At 43.5% G+C, this 24722-nt stretch overlaps 1 protein-coding gene across 1 annotated transcript in view; it reads right to left on the bottom strand.

Annotated features, from left to right (window-relative positions):
• Positions 1-24722, bottom strand: part of LOC139584038 (PDZ and LIM domain protein 4-like) — a 69623-nt gene that overhangs the window by 6304 nt on the left and 38597 nt on the right. The window contains exons 3-5 of the mRNA XM_071415577.1: positions 21719-21806; positions 3506-3780; positions 2564-2739 (exon numbers count right to left, since the gene is read on the bottom strand). Of these exons, the coding sequence (XP_071271678.1) occupies positions 2564-2739; positions 3506-3780; positions 21719-21806 (539 nt within the window). The remainder of the gene's footprint in view (positions 1-2563; positions 2740-3505; positions 3781-21718; positions 21807-24722) is intronic.

Here is a 24722-nt window from a genome sequence, read left to right as displayed (position 1 = left end):
TGATTTCAAGCAAAGAGGCACTGAGTTTGAAAGTAGGCTTTGAAATACATCCACAGGTATACCTCAAATAGGCTAATTAAAATAATTTGAGTTAATCAGAAGCTTCTAAAGCCATGACATCATTTTCTGGAGTTTTCCAAGCTGTTTAAAGGCACAGTCAACTTAGTATGTAAACTTCTGACGCACTGGAATTGTGATACAGTGAATTATAAGTTAAATAATCTGTCTGTAAACAATTGTCCTAACCGACTTGCCAAAACTATAGTTTGTTAACAAGATATTTCTGGAAAGGTTGAAAAAAAGAGATTTAATGACTCCAACCTAAGTGTATGTAAACTTCCGACTTCAACTGTATACTGGACTAAGATTGAATCCTACTAAACCGGCTCTGACCCTCGTCGGGTGTGGCAGGGCTTGCAAACTATTACGGTCTACAAAGGGAATCCCAGCCGCGAGCTGCCCAGTGACGCGAGCCTACCAGACGGGTTAATTGCTTTTTATGCTCGCTTTGAGGCAAGCAACACTGATGCAGGCATGAGAGCACCAGCTGTTCCAGATGACTGTGTGATCATGCTCTTCGTAGCAGATGTGAGTAAGATCTTAAAACAGGTCAACATTCACTCGGCCGCGGGGCAAGACAGATTACCAGGAAGCGTACTCAGAGCATCCGTGGACCAACAGGCAAGTGTCTTCCCTGACATTTTCAACCTCTCCCTGACCGACTCTGTAATACCTACATGTTTCAAGCAGACAACTATAGTGCCTATGCCCAAGAACACCAAGGTAACCTGCCTAACCTTCCTAAATGACTACCGCCCCATAGTACTCACGTCTATAGCCATGAAGTGCTTTGAAAGGCTGGTCATGGCTCACATCAACACCATTATCCAATTCACATACCACCCCAATAGACCACAGACGATGCAATCTCAATTGCACTCCACATTGCCCTTTCCCACATGGACAAAAGGAATACCTACGTAAGAATGCTGTTCATTGGCTACAGCTCAGCGTTCAACACCATAGTGCCCACAAAGCTCATCACTGAGCTAAAGAACCTGGTACTAAACACCTCCCTCCGCAACTACATCCTGGACTTCCTGACGGGCCGCCCCCAGGTGGTAAGGGTAGGCAACAACACATCTGCCATGCAGTTCCTCAACACGTGTGCCCCTCAGGGGTGTGTGCTTAGTTCCCCCCTGTACTCCCTGTTCACCCACGACTGCGTGGCCAAGCACGAATCTAGCACGATCATTAAGTTTGCTGAAGAGACAACGGTGGTAGGCCTGATCACCGACAACGATGAGACAACAGGGGGTTCAACTACAGGCAGTACAATGTGTTCGTCACATCTGCTCATCCTCAAAAGTAAAGTACATTATAAATACATGATCGCTTCCCTCCCATGTCTGTCTTCGACCATTATATGTATACAGTATCTTTGACCACAATAAGTGGTGGATTCTTCAGTGATTGGTATACCTGGGGAGTTCAGTGTTATAATAAGCTGAGAATCTCGTCATGCAAACGTCTCCTCTCCTCTTGTTTTCACCCTCCGCACTGTCTGACACCACAGATGGTCAAATCAGAGCCTGTGGGGCTACATCATAACAGCGCCTCGTGTTTGCGCTCCATTGAAATCCCAGGGATGCCGACATTTTCAAAACAAGAGCGTATTCCTTTTAAAGGATGAGGATGACAATATCACACGCAGTCAAATGCTCCTCTCCATCTAAAGGTCAAAGCTGAGCTGGGAAATAGAAAAAAAATCCTTCAGCAGAAGATAATGCAAGCATTCCCACAGACAGAGAGCAACAACCAGAAACAGGCAGACAGAGCTTTAGGGCGAGTCTTGTATAAGCCCCAAGGTGTGTAAGCATCGCACCAGAAGCTTAAACCCAGTGTCCATGACGCCTTTTGCGGTCGTGAAAAAAAAGAACAACTGTGCAGGAGGCGAATCGGTGCCGATTAATCTAATTCTGTTAAAACCATTATTGACTTTTCGTTCTTCCTTAATCCCTTTTCACACCTGCAAGTGATTAGCACCAAATTCAAAGAATAACATGGGACTGGTGTTGATACAAAACCATCTCAATGATCTCCAACAGACAGCATGACTTGCTCCTGGGGATAAGCCTGTCTGTTTGGGTTCTCCTTGAAGAGGTGAGATCTGGCCACAACACTGACGAAAACACAACGCATTACTTCTAAGGAAAACAGTGAAAAAAGTTTGAAAGAAACACCAGGAAGTCATACTTCTCTGTTTATTGTCTTTCATAAGGCTGTGTTGCGGTAAACTTTCTCCCCCCTCTTTATCATTTGACTTTCAGCTCTCTCGGCCTATAAAAGGAAAACTATGCCAACGCTCCCTCTCCTCTCAGGGACAACACGTGCTACAGTGCACATACAGTCATGTGGCTGGAAAAGATCACACGCTCCACTTGCAGAAGAAAACAATTTAGCTCAAATATACAAACATATATCTAACATACATAAACAGGCACATTGTTTAGGTAAACTGTAGGGTGAATAGAGACTCATATAGAGCAACAAATGAGGGTACCTCCATCCTCTGCCTCCAATATGCCTTGTAGGTATTTGAAGGAGCCGGATTGTTTGGGTGCGGAGACTGGCTCCTCTGTGTCTTGCAGCATCTTGTACACATCTGACTCTGTGGTGACTTCAAAACTATGACCGTTTCCATTACGGCCCATTGGAGAACGCATCGGAGGCTCAGGGCTGAAAGAGACGAAGACAAACAAATAAAGTTGTTTTCAGTTTGAATTCAGTGTGACCAACAGCTTCTGTGACTGAAATGTCGCCACTAACTGTTGCACTGTTCGTCGATTTCATTTGTGAATGCTGTGACTTATTTTGGGGGTAAAATAAATGCAGTTTTAAGAAGGGAAAAGGGGATGCCTAGTCAGTTGTACTGAAATCTAGAGTACAACACATGAAAACATGACACAACACTTATTTCCTAATGTGGTCCTCACACTGACATATTCACATTGACATGGTGCATCTACCAGAATATCTTGAAATGACTCTAGTCTAAGGTCCTTTCTTCCATTGAAGTAAACTACGCTGAAGGTTCATCCATTCCACCTTGGTATTCCTAGTCCAAACAGGAGATGGACCCCATTTGCTGTTCAGTCTTTCCACACAACCCACCAGAGAGAATCCTCAAGCTCCATTATGCCAATAGTGCATAACATTAAGCACTGCTCTGTGAATATCAGCACGGCTGATCTATCTTTTCTGATCCTGTCAAGATACAGTGCACTTGGTCTTCCTCCACTCCGGAGGGACCCTACAAGGTGAACTTCACTGTGAGGCCCTTGGAGGCCTTGGGGAGGGGGAAACGTGTGCAGTCAGCACAAACAGCAGGGCCCAGAGGACATCTCTGGGCGCTGTAGGTTGTAGCCTAGGAGAACACACACATTTATCACACATCCGAGAGACCACGCGATAACAAATGGATTTTCCACTCCACATGCCTTACCTGTGAGGGGAACTCAGGCTCAGGCCGCCCATTTGTTTTGGCAAGACCCTGTCTCTGTCTCCGTTGCTGCCGTTGTTGTGTGCGTACATGCTGGCTGGGTTGTTGTACTGCGCGTGGTTGGACTGCTTGGAGGTGCCGTTGTTGAGGTGCGGCAGCTCGGGAGTGTAGGACGGTTTTCGGCTGTAACCGCTGCTGTTGTTCCCCTTGCTGTAGCTGCTGCTGTAACCACTGGTGTAACCACTGGTCATTGGTCCAGTGCTAATGGGTCGGAAATTCTAGAGAAGGAAAGAGCAGAGGAGTCATTAAGAAAAGTATGGTTATTCCCAATGCACTTCTATGTCGTTGTCATAGTCTATTCATGGCAACATTAAGGTGAGTGTTTGCACAGAGGCAAACACATTTTGCATGGACCTGCGTCAACTCTCCAATGACGTAACCAAATATTAACTGCAGACTTCCACGAACTACACTGATAATCGACAGTATATTGCGTGTGACATGCGTGTTCATCTCTCCAGCCAAGCCACAGATAAGGATGGCTTGCAATATTGTGTTAACGTCATCACTTTTCTAATGGCTGGTTTTAGTGGTATGACTGTCATGCAAAATATAGTGACTTAAAGGCTGTTGTGGGCTGCACACAATCTTAGATCCTCTGTAAATATGTAATCTAAACTGGAGTGACTTGTTTAACGGTTGTGCAATAAGAGTACTGGAGACAAAGTTGTCATCCCTCACAGCTTGCCTGTTGATTAACCTGTGTGTGCACATTGAGTGGTGGGTTAGTTTGAGTGGTTGGCCCCAGGAAGCGGAGGTTCACAGACTCTCCAGGCAGGCAGGCAGCAGATGTGGCCTGGTCTTTGTTCCCTGGCCCAGACCACCCATGCCTGGGCCATCGCTAATCACCACTCGGCTGAGCCCTCGATCCCACACCCCACATCCCTACCCCAAGCTGCTTCGCCAACCCTGGGCTTGGTCCATACCTCCAAGCCGTCTCCCCTCTCGGCAACAACAGTAAAAGAGGCAGAGCAAACATTTGAGTGTATTGTATTACCAAGTGTTCCTGGAGCGACAGTAAACTTGGCCTTTTTACGACGTGTGGATGGATACCAGCGCCTCCTTCAAACAGTTACAATAGAAGCCACAGGAGCCCTGAGATCACCAAGAGGAAGAGTGACAGGACTGCTGAAAGGCTTGGCAAACACTTTGGCTATACCATACCCTAATGAGAGTGAGTGATGATTTACTGTATCAAGCACGGCAAATGAACACAAAAGTTTTGATGTTGCCTATTTACAGTAGAGTGGTCGTTTTCACATAAACAGATGGAGCGAGGGAGAGGTAGAGAGAAAAGCCTGCTTCAAATCCTTGGCACAAGGGCCGGCGCCAGAACGAATCAGTTGGACGGCTTTTTGATTTCCATAGGGGGCATGTTTTTTTCACTGGACTTCCTATGTGTGCATGCGCTTGCTTGTGCACACATTTTTTAAATACCATAGGCAGAGTTTCAAGTTTGGGAAAGCTTACAACTTATACTACAATTTCTACCGATCTGCGTGCCAATTATGGTTTTCACATGTGCATTTTCGTTTCAATAACAACTTTTAAGTTTTTCAAAATCATTGTCAAGTGGTTAATCATAATCTGAATTAAAATGATAAAAATCTAAAAGTAAAACTTAAACTAATGTGAGAGCACCAGACTCTGCCATATGGGCCCATTGATAAACCCGTGATCCATTGGCGGCTAAAGAAATGGAACTCTATCCTGGGCCCTCTATCCTGGGCCCTCTATCCTGGGCCCTCTATCCTGGGCCCTCTATCCTGGGCCCTCTATCCTGGGCCCTCTATCCTGGGCCCTCAGAGTTCTCTCACCAGTGAGCTCAGGACAGACAGCTGTTTTTGTGCAAGGGAAACATGTTCAGGTATTTTATGACTTTGACTGGATATAGGTATATGATCATCAGATCATGATATTTTGGTCTTTCACACCGATGCTTGGTGATTATCGAGGCCAGGAAAGTGTTGGAAAGATTTTTCAAATACTGTGAGGAACTATTATCATACGCACTGGATGTATAAAAAAACAGACTTCGTTGACTTACTGTGTGAGGTAAATAAAAAATGACTTACGAAGCTCAGCTTATTAGTGGTGGAAGTAGGGAGTTTAGCTTACAATTCCGGCGCCCCCGCAGAAATCTAGTTAACATAAAAAAAAGCCCCATCAAAATCTGTCTGTTTAAGCTAAAGATTTGTCATTTTTTTTGCACGGGCTGCATTTCAATCCTCCGCATCCGCCGATATCGCCCTTCCGCATCCGCGATGAAAGGTGGCAGAGCTAGAGTAGTGTTTGTCAGACCATGAGACATCCTGAAAATCTATCTTCTCACAAAAACACCTGTAGCGTCCGAACAGTCTACAAAGTCTTATGGACACTCTGTTGAAATATGAGACTCTTATGAACACGATGACGTTCTCCGTTTTGTTCTAGGATGCCTAGAAGCCTCACAAGACTTGTCTAAAGTCGGTACAGCCTCTTCTGCTAACTTCTGCCTGTAGTGTCCGAATGGTTTGGGCTACAAAGTATTATGACCATTCTATTGAAAGTTGACTCTTACGAACACGATGTCATTCTCTGTTTTGCTCTAGGGCGCCCACAAGCCTCAGAAGCCCCAAACATTACTATCTGTTGGACTGACGATGTATGTTATAGAGCTTACTGTCTCACGTGAGAAAACGTCCCACCTCCGCGTTATTGTGCTGCTTGTTGCGACTTGGCTACCTGCCAAACTTAGTTTTTTACTGTTAACTGTTTAATCAAAACTCTTCATTTACCAACGTCTTAGTTTTTCCACCCTCAACTTTTTTCATTCAACTTTTTCACCCCGGATGCTTTAGTACCTGGATACCAACAACCGAGCCAGGCTACCAAGAGCTCAACTCATACAACGGTCTCTATAGAACTACTATAGAACTAAGTCCTTACTTCCAGTGTGTGAGTGTGACTCCAATTATTGGCCCGTACATACTGTAACTGTATGTTTTGTATCTCCCAAGACTACATATCCTCCCGACACAGCTCCGAGAGGCTACAAAAAATGCTAACACGCAGCCGGCCGGTGTGTAGCAAGGAACAGCCGGCAACCTGTTGTCACGGGGAAAGGTTCGATGGATACCTTCATTTGTGAAAAATGTATTGATCTTGATGCAGCTAAAGAAATAATTATTACTCTTCAGGAAGAAAAAAAACATTTGACCAAGCACCTGGAAGGGAATAAGGATTCCATGAGACTATCGGCATCTTGTCCGCTACTGCACTCCTCTACTAGCTTGAACCAGAAAATGGCTGCTCATTGTTAGACTCCAGGTGAGCGTAAATGGATGCGTGTTGGAACCAGAAAGAAGAAGAAGAATCATTCTTGGCGCGCCTGCCTTCTTCCCCCGTGTCCGGACTTAAGACTTTCAAATCGCTTTGAGCCCCTGTACCAGCTGTCTTCTGCCAGGGACTTGGGTGTTCCCTCCATGGCTGTGGATATCCCTTCAGCTACCTCTCCCTATCCTAGTCAATCAATTGCCTGGGCACAGCCTGGACCACCGTGGCCCCCCTCCGCTGGGCCCTGCTCTCTGGATCAGAGCTCTGTCCCTTTGGCTGTTGTGGCCTGCACGCAGCCGGCATCTCAGCAGCCTTCTCAGGTGAGTTCTGTGGCTCTGGCCTCATAATCAGCTTCGAGACACGGGAGAGGCCAGATCATTCTGGCTATTGTGATCGGGAGTTCGATAGTGAGGCATATACCTGTACCTTTGTGTTTTCCTGGGACAAAAGTTCATGATATCAACAGGTTGCTTCCCGAGGCTATGCGTCAGTCACCGGGGGCTGATACTGTCATGGTTCATGTGGAGTCTAATTACTTTATGAGGAGCAGCTCATAATCATATGCCTATGAACCAGAGTTATACTGTTAGCATGGAGGTGGTGTGCCATAGCAGGACATCCACTGTGTGCAGCTCACCCTGCACTAACATAAATAACCTGTGCATGTCTACCTCTGCTAAGCCTCCCAGCAAAACAAGAAAAGCAATTAAGAATCCCAGAAAAGTGTTACAAATTGCCCACGTTAACATATGTAGCTTAAGAAACAAGTTCATGAAATCAATCATTTGCTAGTAACAGATGACATTCATATTCTGACAATCTCTGAAACTCACTTAGATAATACCTGTAACGGCAGTCTATTTCGTCCTCCTCATCGGACGAGGAGAGGCGAGAAGGATCGGAGGACCAATGTACAGCGTGGTAAGTTTCCATGATTTAATAACATGAAAACAATATACAATTACAAAATAACAAAACAAACTAACCGTCACAGTCCCGTGTGGCACAAACACTGACACAGAAAACAACCACCCACAAAATCCCAACACAAAACAAGCCACCTATATATGATTCTCAATCAGGGACAACGATTGACAGCTGCCTCTGATTGAGAACCATATTAGGCTGAAAACAGAAACAGACAAACTAGACACACAACATAGAATGTCCACCCAGCTCCCGTCCTGACCAACACTAAAACAAGCAAAACACATAAGCACTATGGTCAGGACGTGACAATACCTTTGATGATACAGTGGTAGCAATACATGGTTATGAGATCTACAGAAAATACAGAAATGCTAAAGGTGGAGATGTGGCTGTTTATATTCAGAACCATATTCCTGTAAAGCGTAGAGAGGATCTAATGTTAAATACCGTTGAAGGAAAATGGCTACAGGTTAATCTGCCTCACCTAAAGCCCATTCTGATGCTGCTATAGACCCCCAAGTGCTGACAGTCAGCATCTGGATAACATGTGTGAAATGCTTGTATGTGATATCAATAGAGAGGTGTATTTTCTGGGTGATTGAAATATTGACTGGCTTTCATCAGGCTGCCCACTCAAGAGAAAGCTTCAAACATTAGCTAGTGCCTGCAACCTGGTTCAGGTTTTCCTACCAGGGTTGTTACAAACAGCACAGCAATGAAATCATCAACATGTATTGATCACATCTTTACTAATTCTGCAGAAATTTGATTGAAAGCAGTATCCAAATCCATCGGATATATTGATCACAATATAGTAGCTTAGGAAAACCAAAGATCCAAAAGCTGGGCCTAATATAGTGTATAAGAGGTCATACAATAAGTTTTGTAAATAAAATAAAAATGTACCTTTATTTAACTAGACAAGTCAGTGGGATATGTGGGACGCTTGCGTCCCACTTGGCCAATAGCCAGGGAAAATGTAGGGCGCCAAATTTAAAAGAAAATGATATAAAATCAAACTTCCAATTTGCGCAACGTTACTACAAAATATCTCAAAAATGACCTCTAAACTTTGCCAAAACATTTCAAACTACTTTTGTAATACAACTTAAGGTATTTGTAAACGTTAATAATCGATCAAATTGAATACGGGTCTATCTGTTTTCAATACAGGATGACAACAAAGTAACGATACTTTTCTAGTCTTGCGCAACTCTCAAACCGTACACATAACGTTACACTGATTCCAGATGGCCGTTCTTCTTCATTGCACAAAGGAATAACCTCAACCTATTTCCAAAGACTGGTGACATCCAGTGGAAGCGGTAGGAACTGCATAGATTAGAAATCTAGTATGACCTCAAAAAGAAATCTGAATGGTTAGTCCTCAGGGTTTTGCCTGCTACATAAGTTCTGTGATACTCACAGACATGATTCAAACAGTTTTAGAAACTTGTGTTTTCTATCCAAATCTACTAATAATATGCATATCTTATTTTCTGGGGATGAGTAGAAGGAAGTTGAAATTGGGCACGCTATTTATCCAAAAGTGAAAATGCTGCCCCCTATCCTGGAGAAGTTAAGAACAAATTCTTATTAACAATGACGGCCTAGGAACAGTTAACTGCCTTGTTCAGTGGCAGAACGACAGATTTTTACCTTCTCAGCTCGGGGATTCGATCCAGCAACCTGTTGGTTACTGGCCCAGTGCTCTAACCACTATGCTACCTGCCATGGTGTGTAATGGGGAGCAACCAGACTCTGCACTTGACACTTATGAAATTGCTTATCCCAGTTGCTAATAAGCATGCACCCATTCAGAAAATGACTATATAAACTGTTAAATCCCCATGTATTGATGAGGAATTGAAAAACTGTATGGACGAGGCAAAATAAATGTCAAATAGGTCTGGCTGTACAACCGATTGGCAAACGTACTGCAAATTGAGAAATCCTGTGACTAAACTGAATAAAAAGAAGAAGAAACTACACTATGAAACAAAGATAAATTACAAAGAATGATAGTAAAAAGCTTTGTAGCACCTTCAATTACATTTTAGGAAAAAAGGCAAACTCAGCTCCATCATTCATTGAATCAGATGGCTCATTCATCACAAAACCCACTGATATTGCTAACTACTTTAATGATTTTTTCAAACTTAGGCATGACATGCCAGCAACAAATGCTGACACTACACATCCAAGTATATCTGACCAAATTATGAAAGACAAGCATTGTAATTTTGAATTCCGTGAATTAACCTGATGAGGACCGAGGCCGCTGTTGTCACTTTGGGGGAAAAACGTGCCCAATTTAAACGGCCTCGTACTCAATTCTTGCTCGTACAATATGCATATTATTATTACTATTGGATAGAAAACACTCTCTAGTTTCTAAAACCGTTTGAATTTTGTCTGTGAGTAAAACAGAACTCATTTGGCAGCACACTTTCTGACCAGGAAGTGGAAAGTCTGAAAATGATGCTCTGTTCAAGGGCCTGCCTATAAATGGGCATGATACGTATGAGTATACATGCACGTCATACACCTTCCCCTAGATGTCAAGAGGAAGTGAGAGAAATAATGAAGTGTTTATCTTGGTCTGAGGTGGATAAAATCATCTTGCCACGACGAGTCATCCATTTCCTGTTTTCTGGTAAGCGCGAGGGTGGACCTGGAATTGCCTTCTGAAATGCTGTCGTTATAGGCGACTACTATCTCCGGCTTTGATTTTATTTGATACATGTCACAATATCATCGTAAAGTATGTTTTTTCAATATAGTTTTATTAGATTATTTAAATTTTTTCGGGACGTTAGGCGTGTTGCGTTGTCTGTGTTTGTTGACGATGGGGAGCTTCGCGCCACTTGGCCAGTGTGCTTGCTAATTCAAGAGGGAAAAACGATGTTCTAAATCCAAACAACGACTGTTCTGGACAAAGGACCCCTTGTCCAACATTCTGATGGAAGATCAGCAAAAGTAGGACCCATTTTGTGATGCTATTTCATATATCTGTCGAACTGTGTACTAGTAGTTTTGCGCACAGGTTTTGGCCACTCTCTCGCTATAACATAAGCCTATTGTCGTAATGAAGATATTTTTAGAATTCTAACACTGCGATTGCATTAAGAACTAGTGTATCTATCATTTCCTATACAACATGTATTTTTTTGTAATGTTTATGAATAGCTATTTGGTCAGAATAGGTGAGAGTCTAATAGAAATATCCGCACATTCTGGGAAAAAGAAGCTACGTTAGCATAATGGATAACCACTGATTTCAGCTCTAAATATGCACATTTTCGAACAAAACATAAGTGTATGTATAACCTGATGTTATAGGACTGTCATCTGAGGAAGGTTTATGAAGGTTAGTGAAAATTGATATCTTTTGCTGGTTTATTCGCTAACGCTAACGTGCATATTGCTATCGCTAACGTGCCTTGATGAATGAATGTGGTAGTGTGGTAGGCTATTGTAGTAAGCTAATATAATGCTATATTGTGTTTTCGCTGTAAAACACTTAAAAAATCTGAAATATTGGCTGGATTCACAAGATGCTTGTCTTTCATTTGCTGTACACAATGAATTTTTCAGAAATGTTTTATAATGAGTATTTAGGTATTCCACGTTGGTCTCTATAATTACTCTGGCTGCTTCGGTGCTATTTTTGACGGTAGCTGTGATGGTAGCTGCAATGTAAAACTGATTTATACCTCAAATATGCAAATTTTTCGAACAAAACATAGATTTATTGAATAACATGTTATAAGACTGTCATCTGATGAAGTTGTTTGTTGGTTAGTTTGGTTGGTTCTTGGTTAGTTAGGTTGGCTTTGTGCATGGTACCTGTGCTGTGAAAAATGTCTGTCCTTTTTTGTATTTGGTGGTGAGCTAACATAAATATACGTGCTGTTTTCGCTGTAAAACATTTTAAAAATCGGACATGTTGGCTGGATTCACAAGATGTGTACCTTTCATTTGCTGTATTGGACTTGTTAATGTGTGAAAGTTAAATATTTCTAAAAAATATCTTTTGAATTTCGCGCTCTGCCTTTTCAGTGGAATGTGGGAGGAGTTCCGCTGGCGGAACGCTAGAGTGGTAAAGGTTAAGTGTGGAAGAGGTGGAAAAAGAATTGTTTTTTTATCAACAATGACAAGCCACTAGGCTCTGACAACTTAGATGGAAAATTACTGAGGATAATAGAGGATGATATTGCCACTCCTATTTGCCATATCACCAATTTTAGCCTACTTGATAGTGTGTGCCCTCAAGCCTGGAGGGAAGCAAAAGTTATTCCCCTAGCTAAGGATAGTAAAGCCCCCTTTACTGGCTCAAATAACTGACCAATCAGCCTGTTATCAACCCTTTGTAAACTTTTGTAAAAAGTTTGACCAGATACAATGCTATTTTACAGTAAACAAATTGACAACAGACTTTCAGCACTTACACAAATGACTGATAATTGTCTGAGAGAAATTGATGATACAAAGATTGTGGGGGCTATTTTGTTAAACTTCAGCGAGGCTTTAGACATTGTCGATAGTCTGTTCTTGGAAAAACATATGTGTTATGGCTTTACACCCACTACTATATTGTGGATAAAGAGTTGCCTGTATAACAGAACACAGAGGGTGTTCTTTAATGGAAGCCTCTTCAACAAAATCCAGGTAGAATCAGGAATTCCCCAGGGCAGCTGTCTAGGCCCCTTACTGTTTTTTCAATATTTACTAATGACATGCCACTGACTTTGAGTAAAGCCAATGTATATATGTATGCGGATGACTCAACACCATACACGTCAGCTACCATAGCAACTGAAATGACTGCAACACTTAAGAGCTGAAGTTAGTTTCAGAATGGGTGGCAAGGAATAAATTAGTCCTAAATATTTCAAAAACTAAAAGCATTGTATTTGGGACAAATCATTCGCTAAACCCTAATCCTCAACTAAATCTTGCAATGAATAATGTGGTAATTGAGCAAGTTGAGGAGACTAATCTGCTTTGAGTGGTCCAAACATATTGATACCACAGTAGCTAAGATGGGGAGAAGTGTGTCCATAATAAAGCACTGCTCTGCATTCTTTTTTTTTAAATTTTAAATTTTATCCCATTTTCTCCCCAATTTTCGTGGTATCCAATCGCTAGTAATTACTACCTTGTCTCATCGCTACAACTCCCGTACGGGCTCGGGAGAGACGAAGGTCGAAAGCCATGCGTCCTCCGAAGCACAACCCAACCAGCCGTACTGCTTCTTAACACAGCGCGCCTCCAACCCGGAAGCCAGCCGCACCAATGTGTCGGAGGAAACACCGTGTACCTGGCCCCCTTGGTTGGCGCGCACTGCGCCCGGCCCGCCACAGGAGTCGCTGGAGCGCGATGAGACAAGGATATCCCTGCCGGCCAAACCCTCCCTAACCCGGACGACGCTATGCCAATTGTGCGTCGCCCCACGGACCTCCCGGTCGCGGCCGGCTGCGACAGAGCCTGGGCGCGAACCCAGAGACTCTGGTGGCGCAGTTAGCACTGCGATGCAGTGCCCTAGACCACTGCGCCACCCGGGAGGCCCTGCTCTGCATTCTTAACAGCACTATCAACAATGCAGGTCCTACAGGCCCTAGTTTTGTCGCACCTGGACTACTGTTCAGCCATTTGGTCAGGTACCACAAAGAGGGACTAGGAAATTGCAATTGGCTCAGAGCAGGGCAGCATGGCTGGCCCTTGGATGTACACAGAGAGCTAACATTAATAATATTCATGTCAATCTCTCCTGGCTAAAAGTGGAGGAGAGATTGACTTCATCACTACTTGTATTTGTGAGAGGTATTGACATGTTGAAAGTACCGAGCTGTCTGTTTTATCTACTGGCGCACAGCTCAGACACCAATGAATACCTCACAAGACATGACTATGTGGGCTCCCAAGTGGTGCAGCGGTCTAAGGCACTGCATCGCAGTGCTAGAGGCGTCACTACAGACCCGGGTTCAATCCAGGGCTGTGTCGCAGCCAGCTGTGACCGGAAGACCCACGAGGCAATGCACAATTGGCCCAGCGTCGTGTGGGTTAGGAGAAGGTTTGGCTGGCCTGGATGTCCTTGTCCCATCACGCTCTAGCAACTCCTTGTGGCAGGCCGGGAGCATGCACACTGACTTCGGTTGCCAGTTGTACGTTTCCTCTGACACATTGGTGCGGCTGGCTTTCGGGTTAAGCAAGCATTGTCTCAAGAAGCAGAGCAGCTTGGTATGGTCGTGTTTTGGAGGACGCACAGCTCTCGACCTTAGCCTTTCCCGAGTCCGTACGGGAGTTTCAGCGATAGGACAAGACTAACTACCAACTGGGGAGAAAAAGGGGTATAAAGTACAAAATAATAAATAAATAAAAATTATAGACCGTCATGGAACAGTGGGGACTGTGAAGCAAGACAAACATATGTGGTAGTAGAGTAGGGGCCCGAGGGCACACACTTAACATGTTGTGAAATCTGTTGTGAATTTATTGTAATGTTTTTAAAAATGTACAACTGCCTTAATTTTGCTGGACTCCATGAAGAGTAGCTGCTGCCTTGGCAGCTAATGGGGATCTATAATAAATAAATACAAATTTTATTGGCTAATAGCAGTAAAGTCAAATTCAATGTTTCATCCAATCTTTTTTTTATAGGTTAAGCGGTCTTAAAATTCCACATCAAATAGCTAAATTATCATTGTTATGACCATCTTAAAACAATTCCATATGTTAGCTTAGAACCCCCCCCCCCCTCCTCATCCCCTATCCCCTGACTTAGACAGGGCTTAGACTCTAGAGGGTTAAGACAATCAGAACTCAGACATCCCCAAATGGGCACCTTCCTACATTTGTGCGCAGGGCAGGTAGGCTACTTCCATGTGTGCTCAGGCGCGCATGCTCACATGGAGCACTCCAAACAAAAGACAATGAAAAAATTGACAAAACTCGTAAATTATGGTTATGAAATAAACCAAAATGTGTTTCTCACAAGTGTAGCAGGTTGTGAACTCTACAAACAATGTTTCCATTCCAAGAATGAGAAGGGTAAATGACTGTAGCCTAATTAATACATGCATTAACAGAAATGTATGTAACCAAATGACGGGGATTAATGATACACTTCATAGGCCTACTGGTGACATATGTAATGGGGAATTAATCAAAAATAAACAATCAAAAGGGCAACCAATTCACACAACAAAACAATGAATGGGCAAGAATTGGCGGGAGACAACTGAGGGCATTCTGGAGAGCTGAGTGCATGAAATCTGGAGAGCCGCAGCATATCTTCGCCAAAATTATACTCAAGACACATTATCTTCACACATATTTTAGATGCTTTTCACTGACAGTCACAAATAATCAGCTAGGTCTATTGCCACACGGGCTTCATGGGCCTATGCGTTTGGGAAACTATCCACAGCTATTTATTTTTTTAAAGAAGCTAATGATCCTCTGTGGCTATGTCATGCTGTCTGGCCAAGTATTTTTGATGATTTTATTTAGACAGGAGTAATTATATCATTTTGTCAAAACATGAATTCACTTTAGGGGAAGCCATGACCTGAACAGTGCTCTGTGCACATGTAAACTTTCCTTTCCAATTCGCAAGTGGCTGCCCTGAAACCAGAGATCTATATATAATGACGAGTTTCTCATGTCTCTGCCCTGACAATGGGAGTCGTTGTCCCAAAGGCGGGAAGGCAGGCGGGCAACCTTAGGTCTGCATATAAAGCCCATGGAAATGCATTGGGCTTATTATGGATACATTTTGGTGAGTGAGCCCTCCCGCTTCCTCTCTGCCGAAATGATCTCACTGAAGAAAGCATCCGAGTGAGCAAAACATCGCCCCTCTGTTTTACTACTGTATATGTAGCCCATGTATCTGATACTGTCTGGCTGAAGAGTACGACATGCCATACTATTTTTGTCCAAACATCATCACATACATGTTCTACACATACTGAGACGGAGGGGCGCCGTTCAATTTGCTCGGATGCTTGATCTGAGATTGATGCGTCTTTCTGTCGGTCCGCGTTTCGGTAAAATAAATTATCCATATTTCAAAACTTTATTTGGAAGGTTCCCCCATAAAGCCAGCCCTGCTTGGCACACATGTGTTGCATGTTTCTGTCTCAGTTGAACGCTGAGACTACTTTTCGATGGCACACTTTTCCATAATATGCACTGTTGGCCTTGTGTCTGCAGCAAATAGATACAGTATTTGCTTTCAGTGAATGGCAGATTTATAAGGCAGTACATCTGGTGAATAGCTTTTCAACTTTTCAAGTGCCAGTTTGGTAACATTCAGGACCTGTAAGTGCTTTCAAGTTGCTCTTAGGTATGTATGGAGGCTACCATTATTTTCATTAAATAAATCAAAGTAAGCAGACTGTCCCATTAAACTGATTTATCGTACCTATGCCGGTCTGAAGTGGTGATTTTAAAACAGCACACATAAAATATATTTCATGGAAACCGTAGCGACTGGTGACACTCCTTCCACATAGAGTGTGTGCTTTGTTAAATCATATCTAATCACCAGATAAATCACTTAGTAACCTTATCTTGTTTTTCAAACTAATGCAATCAAACCTAATGTTGCTATATTATGACCAGTCACTCTTTCAGTCTCTCACATACAGTTCCAAAATGGGAAAGACTGCTGAAGAAGATAATCGATTAAATACTCTCACATTCTTTGAGCCTTGACTACGACAAAAAAAAAATAAAGACTTGGAGAAAGCAGTATTTATGAGAAGCAGTTCTGTCTGCTCGTAAATTTAGACCGTCATTAGATTTCACTGACCTGTTTTACAATGGTGGCCAAGCATGGCCCTTGGTTCTGGGTGACTGGCTGCTGAGCCTGTGTGCCTAGCCAGGGGGGAGGAGCTGTGTTGGAGTTATGCCTTTAGACTGGGGCCCGTTTAGACAGAACCACAGGACTCCTGGGGAAATCAGCCCGACTTAAAGCTACTCGTATTAATAAGCACTGAGAAAGGAGGGGGGGGGGGGGGGATTTACTGCTGCTACCTCAGTCGACAGACTGCAGAATTTGGTCAGGGAGAGGTACAGGAGAGCAGGAGGAGGAGAAGGAGGAGGGGGGGAGGTAGAGGAGAGCAGGAGCAGGGGGAGGAAAAGCAGGAGGAGGAAGAGGAGCTTAATTGAAGCCATATGCTTGCTTCTGACTGGGCCCTCAGCTCCCCTCTCTCTCTCCGATTCAACTCCCCCTCCCCCTCTCACAGTAATCCCCAGGCCTGGGCAATTAAACTTTTCACATGGCGCTCTGCACCGCTAACCAAACAAACCAGCTCGTTATTGTCCCTGTTCCTATCCCAGAGTGCAGGGCTAAGAGACGCCCAGGGACGGTGGGTCCAGGGCTGGCTGGAGGCAAGCAGACAGATAAGGGGCTAGCTAGCTCTCTGCTCTCCATGGCCCCATCCGCTCCACAGCGTGCTGACAAGAGGGAGAGAGACACCTCTCTGGGCCAACCCAAATACAGATTTCTGGGGATTACCATCTGATTAGTACTACTTCACCCAGGACTGGAAACAAACAACAAAATAAGTTGGGTCACAAGTTTACGATCTGAAGTCCTGGATGAATGTGGTGCAGTGAATGTGAACTCTCAATGGCACTGTGTTGATTGGATTTTTTTAATTTTTTTTTACAGAGAACAAGGTTTTAATTGAACCGCTAAACATATTTGACAGAGGTAGAGTACGACCTCTATGGAAGAGCATAAAATCACTATTGAAAATAACCTATAAGCACGTCACAATTAGACTCTATTGTCAGGGTTCTGTAATTTGATTTATTAGGCAGACGATCTTATCTGACAGGTATACTGGAAGACCAGCGGACTTGTTCCATTCATAGAATAGATTCTGTAGCAAATGGATTCTATGAAGTGAAACGAATTCCAAGAAATGGAAAAATTACAGTCTCAAGTCATGTATCGCTGTCAGCTCTCATAAATTCCAGTAAGGATAATCCTCTCCCTCTTGCCAGCTTGGCAGTGCGGCTTGAGAATGGAACCTTAGTGACGTGAGTTCCAGCGTTTCCGCATTCTAAAGCGCCGGACTTTCCAAGGCCACTGCTAAAGACACAATGGTGATTTTATTTAGCCTGAAGAAAATATGCAGAATGGCATACAGTGGCTAGCTGTGGCCACCTGTAGACCTACTTCAACATACTGTAGACCACAGGCCTATTTTCCCTTATTTATTCTAATAATAATTTCAAAATTAGTCATTATCCTCTCTGGTAATCGTACAATATTCTTGTCTGTTGATGAGTAAGATAAGGTTATGGAAACAATCAATATCTTCCTCCTGTTTTTCACCTCTTTCCAGTACGAGGATGCCACAAATAGCTTTAGTTTCGTAACTGTTCATCATCTCTTTCAAGGTAAATTAAACGCCTGGAGGAGGAAACAACCATGGTCATTTATTTCAAAATCGAATCAAAATCAAATCAATGTTTATTGGTTGCGTACACAGTTTAGCAAATGTTATAGCAGATGCAATGAAATGCTTATGTTACTAGCTCCTAAATGCGGTCAAATGTGAAACGAGTACACAAATAATCAAAATAAATAAATCAAGTGTCGTAACGACCCCAATTAAAACCCCAAATAGCACTGTGACAGTAATCCAAATGTAATCTAAGTATATACACCATATTAATTTACACAAGAATGATATGTACCGAAGTAGATATATTAGAGCCATTTAGAGAATACAGTATATAAATACACAGTGAGAAACGGGAATGTCCAGTGGTTTAATGTCTCTACAATACGGGACAGCAGCGTTGGCTGTGTGTGACTGTGTGAGTGATGTGTGTTAGTGTATGTGCATGTGTTTATGAGTACGAGGTGTGTGTGTGTGCTAATTTGTGTGTTTTGTGTGAATGAGTGTGCATCACCTAGTGATGGCTGTTCAACAGTTTGATGGCCTGGAGATAGAAGCTGTTTTTTAGTCTCTCTGTCTTAGCTCTGATGCACCTGTATTGTCTCCATCTGCCAGACGGTAGCTGAGTGAACAGTCCGTGGCTAGGGAGACTGAGGTCCTTAATGATCTTCTTGCCCTTCCTTTGGCACTCTTGCTGGAGGGCAGGCAGCGGGCCCCCGGAGCTGCGCTGGCCGCACCATTCTCTGGATAGCCTTGCAGTTGAGGGTGGTGCAGTTGCCGTACCAGGTGGTGATGCAGCCCAACAGTATGCTCTCAATTGTGCATCTGTAGAAATTCATGAGGCTCTTTAGGGGCCATGCCAAATTTCTTCCGCCGCCTGAGGTTGTATAGGCGCTGTTGAGCATTCTTCACCACGGTCTTGGTGTGGTGAGACCATTTCAGGGCCTCATTTGGCCTAACTCAAGGGACCAACCAACAAACTGTTTCCCTTTCATGTTAACAAGCCTCCACCTAAAGCAAATTAAGCTAATGCTACTTACTCACTTTGCCGTTTTTAGCTCTCAACTTTAAGTCTATTAAAAAGGAGCCAGTCTTTCAGTAGAGAGTAGAGTGGATACAAGGTTTCCAAACCTCCCTCTTATCCAGGAGGTAGAGCAGCATTCTCCGATTATACACACACAGGAGACACTGCTAGCATGCCTGTCTCCGTTTATATACAGAGTTTGAGTTGATAGTTCCCCTTTGCTCAGACTTCAGCTTGTGTCGAGATGGTGAAATACAACATTCCCAATCCCCAGGACCCCTCTCATGGAATCTGCCTGTCTCATTGGATTGCCTGAAGGCTGTAATGGGGTGGTCTTTCACCTCCTTTATCACTAGAAAGATTTATATGTTATGACTACCATGTTTACAAGAGCAGTATATCAACCATGTACCCCAAGACCATTAGGAATATTTAGAATAAGGATCAGTGGCTTTGACTTAATAGATGTCACACGTGTTAAGCAATAAAATATCTATGCGGCTTTCTGAAGACAAAAAAAGACTATGTAAACTCAGTCGCAGCTACATGGAAAAAACATTCACCATATTCACCTCAGGGATAGAATTCACTTGTTCTGTATTGAACCTTTCACCATTCGTATAGCTCTTTCATTCAACATGTCCACCAGCCTGCCTACTGAAGCGGAACTCAATACATCTGTCTGCTGTGTATAGCGTCAACATTCAATTGATGAAGTCATGAAATAAGTTCAGGCCTTTGTGTGACCATTCAGCCCAGTTTACAGGGATCGCTACACTGAAGGGACTGGGACATGGGAAAGCGCCCCAACATGACAACCAACGGCAACAATAAAAGATGAATGGTCACTTCTCAGAATTCCCAGCCACAATACGCTCATTGTCTGCTTGTTTTGGTTACAATTTGCTTCACCCTCTGTTCAGTATCGGAAAACGCTGCAAAGTTCACCGGCAACGCCTCGGCTTGCATCTGGATAATTTATTTTGGGAACCATCGAGGCAGCAGTATATCAGAAGATAATCTACACTGAACAAAATGATAAACACAACATGTAAAGTGTTGGTCACAGGTTTTATGAGCTGAAATATAAGATCCCAGAAATGTTCCATACGCAAAAAAACGTATTTCTCTAAAGTTTCATGATAAAATTTGTTTACATCCCTGTTAATGAGCATTTGTCCTTTCCCAAGATAATCCATCCACCTGAGAGGTGTGGCATATCAAGAAGCTGATTAAATAGCATCATTACACAGGTGCACCTTGTGCTAGGGAAAAGAAAAGGCCACTAAAATGTGCAGTTTTGTCACACAACACGCTGCCACAGATGTCTTAAGTTTTGAGGGAGCGTGCAATTGGCATGCTGACTGCAGGAATGTCCATCAGAGCTGTTGCCAGAACATTTTATGTTAATTTCTCTACCTTAAGCCGCCTCCAATATCATTTAGAGAATTTAACAGTAGGTCCAACCGGCCTCAAACCGCAGAGCACGTGTAACCACGCTAGCCCAGGACCTCCACATCTGGCTTCTTCACCTGCGGGATATTCTGAGACCAGCCACCCAGACAGATGTTACAACTATGGGTTCGCACAACCAAAGAATTTCTGCACAAACTGTCAGAAACCGTCTCAGGGAAGCTCACCTGCGTGCTCATTGGGGTCTTGACCTGACTGCAGTTCGGTGTCGTAACAAACTTCAGTGGGAAAATGCTCATCTTTGATGGCCACTGGCATGCTGAAGAAATGTGCTATGCACGGATGAATCCTGGTTTCAACTCAGGCATTCTATGGGCGAGCGGTTTGCTGATGTCAACGTTGTGAACATAGTGCCCCATGGTGGCGGTGGGGTTATGGTATGGACAGGCATAAGCTACGGACAACGAACACAATTGCATTTTATCGATCACAATTTGAATGCAAAGATACCGTGGCGAGATCCTGAGGCCCATTGTCGTGCCATTCATCCATGCCACCCCCTAATGTTTTAGCCCCATGTTGCAAGGATCTGTACATAATTCCATACTCACCAGACATGTCACTCATTGAGCATGTTTGGGATGCTCTGGATCGACGTGTACGACAGCGTGTTTCAGTTTCCGCCAATATCCAGCAACTTTGCACAGCCATTGAAGAGGAGTGGGACAACATTCCACAATCGACAGCCTGATCAACTCTATGCGAAGGAGATGTGTCGCGCTACATGAGGCAAATAGTGGTCACACCAGATACTGACAAGTGATCCATCCATCTACCTTTTTTTAAGGTATCTGTGACCAACAGATCAATATTTTTATTCCCAGTCATGTGAAATCCATAGATTAGGGCCTAATGAATTTATTTCAATTGAGTTCCTTATATGAACTGTAACTCAGTAAAATCTTTGAAATTGTTGCATTTATATTTTGGTTCAGTGTATATAATCGTATCTATGGCTCTTATTTGCATGTAAACAAGTGCAGCTCATACCTGTGGTGACTCAGTCTCCAATGTGGCCATGTATGGACTTGTCTTGCCATCTTCAATAACATTTGGAGACCAGACTTTGTCTCCTGACCTGAAAGACAATACCCAGGAAAGAGAGGCTAGGGTTAGATAAACAAGGACTCTGTATCTATAAAATACTAAGGGGCTTTTAAAGCCGTCATATCTGCTCCTATCAATTTGTGTTCACAGGTTATTTGCTCACAGCAGTCACTAAGAAGATGCGATTAAATTCTGTTATTACTGGATATGATTATGCTAGAGTGGAATGAAAATGGACTAAACTCATGACACATACACCATAATACAGTTAAGTAAGCGAAAAAAGATGATGACTTGAACTTTCGTATTAAATATCACTAACCACTGCTAAATATTACCGGGATATGGTCCGGGGATGAAATATTTCACTGTGCTCCAAAATAAGCTTCACTTCTTAATTTTACACAGTATCAAGTGTCAGGTTTCTTCTCAGCATGTGTTTTTGTTTAGCAGGCGTAACACTGGCAGCTGAGTATGACCACATTCCAATACATTTTAGAGATAAAGTCATCTTTACTGCACATCAACAGGAAAACTATGGCATGAACTCACAACCCTTGGCAAAACTTTCTCATGATACCTTTTTTATTCACTTCAGTACCACTCAATATAACGGTCTGTGATTACATACTTTAGGACTGAACCAAGCCTAGACAGTCAAAAATATGATCTGTGCACACCAATCTTTACCTTGCAAAACATCCTGTGGCGTACTGGATTAGCATCGAATAGCCCCCGCAATTTGCAACTTTTCAGGGAAGTTATGAACCAATATACACAGGCAGTTTGAAAAAGCTAGCCTTTGCTTTCCTAACAGAAATTTGCATCCTGTAGCACTAACTCCAAACAGTTCTGGGACACTAAAGTCCATGGAGAATAAGAACACCTCCTCCCAGCTGCCCACTGCACTGAGGCTAGGAAACACTGTCACCACCGATAAATCTGCGATAATTGAGAATTTCGATAAGGATTTTTCTACGCCTGGCCATGCTTTCCACCTGGCTACACCCTACCCCTGTCAACCGCCCTGCGGTTGAGGGGGTCACTGGAACTTGCCCAAGCCTCCCACATTTATCCTTCACCCAAATCCTGACAGCTGATGTTCTGAAAGTGCTGCAAAATCTGGACCAATACAAATCAGCCGGGCCACAATCTGGACCCTCTCTTTCTAAAATTAACCGCAGAAATTGTTGCAACCCCTATTACTAGCCTGTTTAACCTCTCCTTCGTATCGTCTGTTCCCCAAAGATTGGAAAGCTGCCGCGGTCATCCCCCTCTTCAATGGGGGAAATAGTCTAGACCCAAACTGCTACAGACCTATATCTATCCTACCCTGCCTTTCTAAGGTCTTCGAAAGCCAAGTTAACAAACAAATCACCAACCATTTCGAATCCCACCGTACCTTCTCTGCTATGCAATCTGGTTTCCGAGCTGGTCATGGGTGCACCTCAGCCACACTCAAGGTCATAAACGATATGATAACCGCCATAGATAAGAGACAATACTGTGCAGCTGTATTCATCGACCTGGCCAAGGCTTTCGACACTGTCAACCACCACATTCTTATTGGTAGACTCAAAAGCCTTGGTTTCTCAAATGACTGCCTCGCCTGGTTCAGCAACTACTTCTCTGACAGAGTTCAGTGTGTCAAATCGAAGGGCATGTTGTCCGGACCTCTGGCAGTCTATGGGGGTGCCACAGGGTTCAATCCTCGGGACAACTTTTTTCTCTGTATATATCAATGATGTCGCTCTTGCTGCTGGTGATTCTCTAATCCACCTCTACGCAGAGGTGGATTCTGTATACTTCTGGCCCTTCTTTGGACAATGTGTTAACTAACCTCCAGACAAGCTTCAATGTCATACAACTCTCCTTCCGTGGCCTCCAACTGCTTTTAAATGCAAGCAAAACTAAACGCATGCTCTTCAACCGATCGCTGCCCGCACCTGCCCGCATCACTACTCTGGACAGTTCTGACTTAGAATATGTGGACAACTACAAATACCTAGGTGTCTGGTTAGACTGTAAACTCTCCTTCCAGACTCACATTAAGCATCTCCAATCCAAAATTAAATCCAGAATCGGCTTCCTATTTCGCAACAAAGCATCCTTCACTCATGCTGCCAAACACACCCTAGTAAAACTGACCATCCTAACGATCCTTGACTTCGGCGATGTCATTTACAAAATAGCCTCCAACACTCTCCTCAGCAAATTGGATGCCGTCCATCACAGTGCCATCCGTTTTGTCACCAAAGCCCCATATTTTACCCACAACTGCTACATGTATGCTCTCGTTGGCTGGCCCTCGGTTCATATCCATCGCCAAACCCACTGGCTCCAGGTCATCTAAGTCATTGCTAGGTAAAGCCCCATCTTATCACCATAGCAGCGCCCACCCGCAGCACATGCTCCAGCAGGTATATTTCACTGGTCACCCCCAAAGCCAATTTCTCTTTCGGCCGCATTTCCTTCCAGTTCTCTGCTGCGAATGACTGGAACCAACTGCAAAAATCACTGAAGCTGGAGACTCATATCTCCCTCACTAGCTTTAAGCACCAGCTGTCAGAGCAGCTCACAGATCACTGCACATAGCCAATCTGTAAATAGCCCATCCAACTACCTCAACACCATATTATTTATTTGCTCCTTTGCACCCCAGTACCGCTCCTTGCACACTCATCTTCTGCACATCTAACACCCCAGTGTTTAATTTGCCATACTGTAATAATTTTGCCACTATGGCCTATTTATTGCTTTGCTTTATCTTGGCCAGGTCACAGTTGTAAATGAGAACTTGTTCTCAACTAGCCTACCTGGTTAAATAAAGGTTAAATAAAAAATTAAATAAAATAGAATTCATAGACAGTGATGGTTGTACGCCGGTCTTTCGTCAAGCATGAAACTTGACTATAGATACTCGAGAGCTTGGGACTATAAGGTTCTA

Source organism: Salvelinus alpinus, chromosome 1 (assembly GCF_045679555.1).
Source record: "Salvelinus alpinus chromosome 1, SLU_Salpinus.1, whole genome shotgun sequence".
NCBI classification, from domain to species: Eukaryota; Metazoa; Chordata; class Actinopteri; order Salmoniformes; family Salmonidae; genus Salvelinus; species Salvelinus alpinus.
The sequence above is the reverse complement of the archived record's forward strand: the minus strand, read 5'-3'. Positions and strand labels throughout refer to the sequence as shown.